This window comes from Struthio camelus, chromosome 10 (genome assembly GCF_040807025.1).
Source record: "Struthio camelus isolate bStrCam1 chromosome 10, bStrCam1.hap1, whole genome shotgun sequence".
Classification (NCBI taxonomy): Eukaryota; Metazoa; Chordata; class Aves; order Struthioniformes; family Struthionidae; genus Struthio; species Struthio camelus.
The window spans coordinates 30054241-30063557 of NC_090951.1; the positions used below are offsets into that span (position 1 = coordinate 30054241).

The 9317-nt window shown below is 52.7% G+C and overlaps 1 protein-coding gene across 1 annotated transcript; it reads left to right on the forward strand.

Annotated features, from left to right (window-relative positions):
• The first annotated feature begins 186 nt into the window (after positions 1-186).
• On the forward strand, positions 187-9013 carry POLR2C (RNA polymerase II subunit C). The gene is made up of 9 exons (XM_068955800.1): positions 187-326; positions 727-776; positions 1054-1122; positions 1302-1354; positions 1469-1597; positions 2657-2708; positions 3484-3652; positions 7662-7736; positions 8460-9013. Exons 1-9 carry the CDS (start codon positions 241-243, stop codon positions 8602-8604), a joined length of 828 nt encoding a protein of 275 aa, XP_068811901.1. The 5' UTR covers positions 187-240; the 3' UTR covers positions 8605-9013.
• Positions 9014-9317: the final 304 nt, after the last annotated feature.

The window sequence follows — 9317 nt, forward strand, 5'->3', positions numbered from 1 at the left end:
GCGGGTCCGCGGCGGCGGCGGGGGCGGGGCGTGACCGAGCGGCCCGGGCGGGGCGGGTCGGGGCGGGGCGGGCCGGGTCCTCCGCGGCGGCGGCGGGGGCGGGGCGTGACCGAGCGGCCCGGGCGGGGCGGGGCGGGGCGGGGCGGGCCGGGTCCTCCGCGGCGGCGGCGGCCGCGAGGGGGCGGTCGCGGGCGGCGGCGGCGGCGGCGGCGGGGCCGGGCGGGCGGGCGCGGGGCGGCCATGCCGTACGCCAACCAGCCCACGGTGCGCATCACCGAGCTGACGGACGAGAACGTGAAGTTCATCATCGAGAACACGGACCTGGCGTGAGCGGCGGCGGCGGGCGGCGCGGCCCGGCCCGGCCCGGCGCGGCGCGGCGGGGCCTCCCCCAGGCAGGGCCGCCGGGCCCCGCGCCCGGGCAGCCCCGGGGGGGGGGGGTCTCGCTGCCGGCCCTTGCCCGCGGGCCCGGCGCCGCGCTGGGGCCGCCGGCGGGTGTCCCGGTGCCGCCGGGCCGGGCCGCGGCCGCCCGAAGCGGGGAGAGGAGACCCGCGGGGGCTGCGAGCGGCTGGGGCCGCCGCCTCGGCGCGCTGCCCCGACCAGCTCCGGCCTGCGGCGCGGGGCCGGTTTGGTTTTTGCGTTCGTTGTTGCCTTGAGGACTGGCAAATTCGTTTCGGAGTTTGCAGCTTTGTGCTTCTCGGAGCCTAAACACTGTTATCTCTTTCTCAGGGTGGCAAATTCTATTCGAAGAGTGTTCATCGCAGAAGTCCCCATTATAGGTATTTACCGTTACTTATAATTTTGCCTGTTTGAGGTCACAGTCCCTTCTGCTGCTACTTCCGTTACTGTCTCATCAGTTCCCGTCTGTTTTTCCTCCATCTCCAAGTCTCCTTTCCTGGATGGCACGTGATGTTTAGCTAGAGCTGGTGGCAGTGATCTGTAGAACGAACGCTGTCTCAGCTCGCCTGGAGTCTGTGTACCGTTTTCTGTTGTTACAAATGCTCTCGTGCCTTCCCCATGCACGCCTCTTTCAGCTTCTCTCTTTTCTCCTTACAGCCATCGACTGGGTCCAGATAGACGCCAACTCCTCTGTGCTCCACGATGAGTTCATTGCACACAGACTGGGTGAGTCCTGGGCGGGTCAGAGGAAGGAGTACAGGAGAAAGGCTAACGCATACAGTAGGGAACAGGACGTGGGCGAAATCTCTCTCTACGCTACTGATAGCACTTTACTAGTCTTGGCAGGAGGGTCAGTGCTCCCACAGTCTCACTGAGGTGTATCTCTAATTGCTTTCTTTCCTGAGGCCTGATCCCGCTCACCAGCGATGACATTGTGGATAAGATGCAGTATTCCAGAGTGAGTAAAATAAAACGTCTTTGGTGAAGGTGGGGGTGCCTGTCTGATTTGAAATATTACTGATTCTCACTAGGAGAGCTTTGGCGTAAAGGTTTTGACCTGTGTCTGTCCTAGGACTGCACGTGTGATGAGTTTTGTCCAGAGTGTTCTGTGGAGTTTAACCTTGATGTCCGATGCAACGAAGACCAGACGCGTCACGTCACATCACGCGATCTCATCTCCAACAACCCCCGTGTTATACCGGTCAGTGTAATGTTCTCTCTGCCTGTCAGCAGGCCCCCTCTTTACGTTCCTGTGGGGGCTGAGGTGGCTAATACTTGGGATACGGACGGAATAAGGCCTTTGAGAACTTTTCACGTTGCCTAAAGTGACATTGAAAACGTAACGAAAGTGCAAAGCAAGGGTATCTGAGGAAAACACGCTGTCTTCCAGTGCCCTCCTCTTCTCTGCTGTGTCCTCCTTTGTTGGCTGCCTGATAGCATCTCTTGTGTAGGCAGTATGATCTTGTTAAGACCTCATCCTACGTATCAGACTCATGGGAGGCTTTAGTGTAGCCCTTCCATCTCACTTTAAACACTTGGAGCACGTGCGCTTGTGTCCTGCTGTCGTGTGATGGCGTTCTCCTGCCTGCTTGCTGCCAGGGCTCTGGCAAGGTCAGCCCCTTTGAAAGCCGGGCAGCTGCCCAGAGGCCTCTAGTTTTCCGATTCTTGGCTCCGAGTGCAGCAAGGTGGAAGGAGCCTGGGCCAGGGCACTCTTGCCCAGTCATCTTGGGGAGGGTTGGTGGGGCCAAAGCAAAAAAGACGCAAAGGGACTTAATGGAGAGTGTTTTAAAATACTGTTAGCTGGAGGGGTCCTGCTCTGAGGCTGCACCCAGAGCTCACCACAGCTTGGGGGCTGCTTCTGGTAGCACAAAATGGAGCTGGTTACAGTGGCTGCCTGGTTAAAGCCTAACTATGGCCTGCTGTCTCTTTTTTGCTTCAGCTGTGCTGCTTTGAGTAGTACATGTCACCTTCCAGCAGTCTTTCTGTGAGTGGCTGGACTGTGTCGCAGAACCCAGCAGCTGCACTGGGCCTAGCCAGCAGGTTTTGAGGCCATTAGCTGGCTGGAGTGGGGTCACTTGCCTAGCTGCAGCTGTCTGAATTGTCTTGATTTCCATTAAATAGGGTGGGCTGGATTTGTTGCTGTGAATAAGTCACTCTAGAGATTGCAAGAGAGCCAGTCTAATTTTCATTGGGAGCTGCCATTTGACTTGGGGAGAAAAGGTGATCTTGCCATTAATGCACCTGGTTTTCTCTTATGCAGGTGACGTCTCGGAGCAGAGACAACGACCCCAATGACTATGTGGAGCAGGATGGTTAGTGACGTTCCACTGGGAATAAGAGCTGCAGAAAGGAATGGATTTTCCTTTCAGGCTTTTCAAACTCTGCCTCTCTTTACTAGTCATGTAACCCTAGGGCAGCTGTAATCCTGGAGCTGACATCAGGTTCTAAACCTGAGAGAAAACCTCTTCACTGTGAGGGTGACAGAGCATTGGAACAGATTGCCCAGAGAGGTAGTGGAGTCTCCTTCCCTGGAGATATTCAAAACCCGTCTGGATGTAATCCTGGGCAATATGCTCTAGAGGTCCCTGCTTGAGCAGGGAGGTTGGACTAGATGATCTCCAGAGGTCCCTTCCAACCTCAACGATTCTGTGATTCTGTGATCTAAAGTTAGCAGCCACCAGCTGCTAACTGAGAGACACCAGCATCAACAGGGTTAGCATTTTGTCCAGGACCCAGACGTAATGCCACTCAAAAGGTATCCCCAGGGCTAACGTTCTGTGTCAGAGATCTCTTCTCTCTCCCTTGTGAGAGTTCAGAGACAGCAAAGATGCAAAATGCTCTGCTGTCTGCTATGGCTTGGGGGTCTGACCTGTGTCTCCGGACATGTGTGCAACCCCTCTTTTTACTTACCAGGGTGTTTCCTAGCTACACTGGGGACACAGATAAATCCCTCAGAGAATCCAAGCAAACTCTGGCTTCTGGTGACATTTCTCTGGGCACAAATAATTCCTGCCTTTGCCTTCATGTGATCCTGCACGCTCATTTGTCCTCTGCAGCCTTCTCAAACTTGTTTGTGCTTTTCCTTAGACATCCTCATTGTGAAGCTGCGGAAGGGCCAGGAGCTCAGACTGCGAGCCTACGCCAAGAAGGGCTTTGGCAAGGAGCACGCCAAGTGGAACCCCACGGCTGGCGTAGCCTTTGAGTACGACCCGGACAACGCGTTGAGGCACACAGTGTACCCCAAGCCGGAGGAGTGGTATGTCCTGCTTGATTATACTGTGGGGCCAGGCTGGCTGTGTTTGGGGTGAGATATGTGGTCCTAAGGTGAAACCTGGGGTATCAAGTACAACAACAGCTGTAATAATGGCTCAAAACTTAAACCTGACGTGTAAGGGCTCCTTAACCTAAGTGTTCAGGTTTCTGCAGTATCTTTATTTCTTTCATTGCTGTTGGCCCTCTGTGATAAGTATGGGTCAGTCAGGAGGGACTTGAAAAGATTTTCCAAAAGACGCTTACGCTTCAGCTCCAGGGATGATTTTGGTCAATAAACGATCATGAGCATCCCCTTGCACAGACTATTCTGCCACCAAAGCCAGCTACTTTGTTGTAGCTGCACGCAAAGTGGACTGGTTTGTGGCCACCCCTTCTCTCTCCTCCTGCAGTGTCCTTGAAATAGTTACTGCCTTTTTATCTCACTCCCTTTCACATTCTTTCCTGCCACTCCTTCCTGTTTTTTCTTCCCTGCAGAAGTTATATGCAGTTCAGGGTAAGATTTGAGGAAGGAGTAGAACCACTCTAGACAGAGGAGGATACTCTGAGAGCAGAGAGAGGAGGGTTACGTTGCAAGGTTGGTTTTTTTTGAAGCCCTGCCTGGTTGAGGAAGGCCCCGCGTGTGGCTCTGATTTCATCCACAGGTCTTCTCACTCTTGGAGCTCATGCTGGCTTTTCCTCTTTGGTGCTCTCACCTGCCCAGCCCCTACCAGAGTGCCATATCACTCTGCTCCAATTGTGTGCTGCATCTCAGCCAAAGGCAGCATGGTTTTGCTTTTGGGAAGCTGCTACCTTGCTTTGGCTAGGGTGAGGACTTCAGCTAGCAGAATTTTTCCACCAGTAGATAACTGAGCTGCACCTAGTAGACCTCCTGTCATGGGCTGTGCTGGAGCCAGCAGCGGAGAGGGAAACCAGGTGCTTCAGGCAGTGCAGGCTGGCTGAGAGCAGGAATTAGAGAATGAAAGGGGTATGCTGTTGTGAGAGCAGGGCGGTAGAGGCAGCCTGAGCTCAAGGTCAGCAAGACGTTGGTACAGGAGCAGGATTTGGTGCAAGGACCGCAGGAGCCAGGGATGAGCAAGCAGGAACAAAGCCTTGAGCACAGCTGCAGCTGGACCGGAGGCTGAGCAGCAGAAGGGGCTCAGCAGGCTTTCCTCTTACATCAGGCATAAGAGGGCTGTCAGGCCCTGCGTTGCCAAGGTTGACTCCGCAAATGGTTGCAGGCAGCAGCAGACAGGTAGCGGGCTGTAGTCCTTCCATGGCTGTCTACTCTGAGCCCTGGCACTTGAACCCATTCCCGAGCACGGCATTGTGTTGCCCCTTGCTTAAGTCAGCTATCAGTAAACGAGCTTCCTAGAGGGGTAATGGGCCTAGATTTCACACCTCAACCAGACTGCCGGGGGTTTCTGCTCAAGAGCTGTCACAGAGATGCTGTGCCAGGTTTGCACTGTGGAGATTTGAGAAGCCTTTACCACAGAGGGTGGAGTTGCAGGTGAATCTGTAACGTTCCTAGCATGGGCAGAAATCTGCCTGCAGCAATCCCGGGCCTGTTTTATGGATGGAAGGAGAAAACCCTGCTTGACTTTGATGGGTTCTGCAGGGCATGTTCATGCATCCGGTTCAGTCAGTCTGGGTGAGAACAGGAGGTGTTAGGCATTCAGTTCCCTCAGCAGTCCATCAGGGTGATGTTCTGGGATCTGCAGCAGTAACTGGGCTGGCTGGTAGTGCAAGAAATTTGGAAATGGGCATGCTTTTCCTTAGCATTAATGCTTTTCACATGAGGCTGGAGTTTGGGAACTGCCAGCTACAGACTAGGCCATCAATGGTAAAGGGGACTGGTTGTGATGAGGTGGTGTAGAGCAGGAGGAGGCTGCTGCTCAGCAGTTCTTTGCTCAGAAGCCTGTCACAAGAATTGATGTGCAGGTGTAATTCAGGACCCTCCTTCGTCACCAGGAGTTCTGGGGGTGGAATTCAATAGTTTTGAAGTAGCCGAATGATTTGTGGCAGGCAAACTGCATCAAAGTTTAGTTGATTGTCTGGGTCATAGATTGGATGCTTGAGAAGCAAGAATGTCTCTCTTGATCTGGCATTTCAGATCAGGATTTGAAATACTTTTAGGTTTCATTCTGGTGCTGAATAAGTCTCTGGTATGATTGATTGTGATGCTAGATATTAAGTGACAGGCAGGTTTTAGAATATTGCTTTGAGTCATATAGACACATGCACGCAGGCTGAGGTTTCAGGTTTGCCTTCTTTTCGATGCAGGACGTCGCGGTGTGAGCTTAGGAGAGTTTGGGCTTTTGGAGACTTCAGCGTTGCAGAGAGCAGCCCCACCTGCATAGCTGAACACATATATGCCAGCAATGAGGAGTTTCCTGGTCTGAGTGGCCCAAGGCAGTTGCTAATGTAGATTCTTTTGTTTGATGGTAGACTAGGCTGCGTCCTCATGAACCTGGTGTTTTAGACGATAAGCTGGGTATCTAGAAACAATTTTTGAGAAGTCCTTGATAAAATACAGGTAAAAGCTGGAAAACTCCAAAGAAATGATGATGCCATCGGAGTTGTCTGTTCCTTGATGATACGTATTTCTTTCCAAGTTCCAAGTGAATCTGTCTGAAGACAACACAGAGACAAATGCCTTTGCTGTCCAAGGATATATATATATATATATATTTTTTTTGGCTTGGTTTTGCATGATAGTTGTTTTGTGAGGTATCTGAACATCACAAACACAGCCAGGGTCTTGGAGAAGATTAGGATACTTGTCGTTATGGATGATCAGACTGCTCTGATGTATCGCTGAAGAAATTGCTGGTGGAGCACTGGAACACAGCTGGATGCTGAAAGCCAGCTGCCTTGGGGGTGGAACATAGGGTTGCTCTGTGCCCTGTTTTCTGTTACAGATGGTGTTCAAGTCAGGTGAAGGCCCAGCTCCATTAGCACTTTATTTCTCTCAGTAGTTTGTTACAGACAGAGTATTTTTTGGGGAAGTGCAGTTTGATTTGAGACAGTTGATGACAGGGTGCTAGGATCAGCCTTTCCTGGCATCGCTGGGACAAAGGAAGGCCAGCAGGAGACCCTGATGGTCATGGGGTTTTCTGGACTGGCTTCTCAGACAACTCTAGGCTTTGGATTTTTTTACAAGGATTAAGTGCTTCCAAACAGCCTCTTCTGTATGATGCCCTATAAGCCAAGAGATGGAACAGGTAGAAAGATACAGTGTGTTGGCCCAGCCCAACTATTTGGTGTTGGGGTGATTTTTGGTAGTGATGTGTATAGAGGAGTGGAGGTGCAGGGCATGAGGAGCGCTGGGCTCGCTGATGCAGTTGATGTCTGAAGTACAGGCAAACAAGTCTTGAAGCTCCAGGAGAGGAGATTTTTTCTGCTGACCCCAGGCTGATGAGGCCTCCCCATCTCAGCTGTGCTGCAGAGAACGCGTGCAGGAGTGCTCCGGTGTTTTTCGGCCCAGTAATCAGTAGCAAGAAAACTCAGCGCAGAGTCCATTACTCCATAAACACCGACTTTGTAAACACAGTCTCTTCAGGCATCGTCATCCCTTTCCTGTAAGCACTCTGTCAGCATAGCTGCACAGAGCTGCAGTACTACACATAGAGCAGGGCTGACCTCTTCCTCCAGTGCTGCTCAGAAAGGCAGGAACGTGGCCGGTCCCACCAGGTACAGGGACAGGGGAGTCATTCCAGCTGTCAGAAATAACAGTGCAGCACTGTAGCAACAGTGCAACAAACCTCTAGTTTGTCTCACACTAGAAGGTGTGAGACCTTCTAGTAGGGAAGGCATCCGTTTTCTTTTTCTGGTGCTGGGACCTTTGGACAGTAGTCTTTTTTTCCATGGAGTGAGCGTGGGGGAGATCAGTCATGTCACGGGATAGCAACCTCCTGAGCAACCTGCAAACAGTGCCACTGAGTGCCTGGGCGCTGTGGGGCTAAGCGCGCTAGCGCGTGGGCTCTATGCTAACCTTCCCTGCTGTTTGATTCCAGGCCTAAGAGCGAATACTCGGAGATCGACGAGGAAGATGCTCAGGCTCCCTATGACCCCAATGGGAAGCCAGAGAGGTAGGAAGCTGAATGCAATCCCACTGCTGGAAAACGGGGCAATACTGCTGGGTAACATCTCTTTGGCTTTTGTTGATAAGTGTCAGATACTCTGCACTCAAGTTTGCCAGCCCAGGGAGCTGGTGCGTCCCTGAAAAGCAGGGCAGGAGTTGGAGTTAACCGATGAAATGCCCAGGCCTGGCAGGTTTTCCCCTCTGGGAAATACTAGACTCCTCTTCTGAATCCTTGCTAACGAGCAAGGCAGTGCAGCACTGGGTGGAGCGCGAGGCTTGGGGAGGAGGTAGTCTGGGATGTCTGCGAAGACACTGATGTCATCAGCACATGTGGTATTCATTCACCTGTGTGGGTCTTTCATGCCCTGATTACTGGTAGTACCCCCACTCCCACGTTGTTTGCCTTGCCAAAGTGCCTGCAGCTAGTCAGTTGGTCTTAGCTCCCAGGGTGCGGGGCTCTACGCTGGCTTGCACGTTGCAGTGTCTGGATAGAGAAAATCTCGGAAGTGCTCTTAGCTGGAGTCACAGGTGCTGCTATGACCTCTGTGTGGGTCTGCAGCTGTTGTAGAGGAGCAGCGCTGCCTGCTTGGGAAGTTGGCGATGCTGACTACCTCCCAGATCTCCCTGGAGCGGGTCCTTGTGGGCTGGGACGGTGCGGAAGGTGCTCTCTCGTTTTGTACCTCCTTGCAGAGCAGATGGTAACTCTTCCCCCAACTTGTTGTAACCTCAGGTTTTATTACAACGTGGAGTCCTGCGGTTCCCTTCGCCCAGAGACCATCGTTCTGTCTGCTCTGTCCGGCCTGAAGAAGAAACTGAGCGACCTCCAGACCCAGCTGAGCCATGAGATTCAGAGCGATGTCCTTACTATAAACTGAGGTGGCCCCTTGGCAGGAGACTGTCCAGGCACGAGTGATGCAGGAGGTTGCCTGGCAGCAGGCTGGGCAAAGCTGCACCTGGCTGGGCTGAGGCTTTTGCCTCCCCATCTCCCTCTGCCTTTCCTGGCCTGGCTGTGCTGGTCAGCGACACCTCTTCCCTTGCTCCCCCTCCCGAACAAAGCCATCATGACATGTATGGTAAAGCAGAAAGAGAATTTATGGGTATTGTGAATGTCTTTGCTGAGATGGGGTTTTGTCCCTGAGTGATCCCAGTGTTTTAGCTCAAGAGTTTTGCACTCTGGCCACGTGGCATTTGGAATTGGGAAGCGCATACCTTGGTTACACAACCCTATCTTATTTGCATGTCGGTTCCTTACTGTGCTGAATAAAGCCTTACCCCCTGTGTTCAGTCATCCCTGAAAGCTCGTCCGGGGCTGCAGGAAGAGATGTCACATCATTTACTTCTCTCCAGTAGACATTAACTTAATGAGATCTGCTTCGGAGGAAGCATTGCTCTCTACTGCTGATTGCTGCTCTTGACATTATCTCCTAAGGAGACTGAAACCCCCTCCAGTAAGTAGCCCTGTCATTTACAGATCCAGCACTATGCTTCAAGCATATGTTTGAAGCTGGACTGCAAAGTGAGATGCTGCAGAAGGCAGTGCTGCAGGGGAGCCCAGATGGGCTGAAGAGGCTTGGCTGTATTTAAAGAC

What these genes read in the sequence shown, in the direction of transcription:
- POLR2C (XM_068955800.1), top strand. Translation starts at nt 241, where the DNA reads ATGCCGTACGCCAACCAGCCCACGGTGCGCATCACCGAGCTGACGGAC. An exon ending in CGCAGAAGTCCCCATTATAG is followed by an intron (nt 777 to 1,053) that starts GTATTTACCGTT and finishes TTCTCCTTACAG; the next exon opens with CCATCGACTGGGTCCAGATA. An exon ending in TGACTATGTGGAGCAGGATG is followed by an intron (nt 2,709 to 3,483) that starts GTTAGTGACGTT and finishes GCTTTTCCTTAG; the next exon opens with ACATCCTCATTGTGAAGCTG.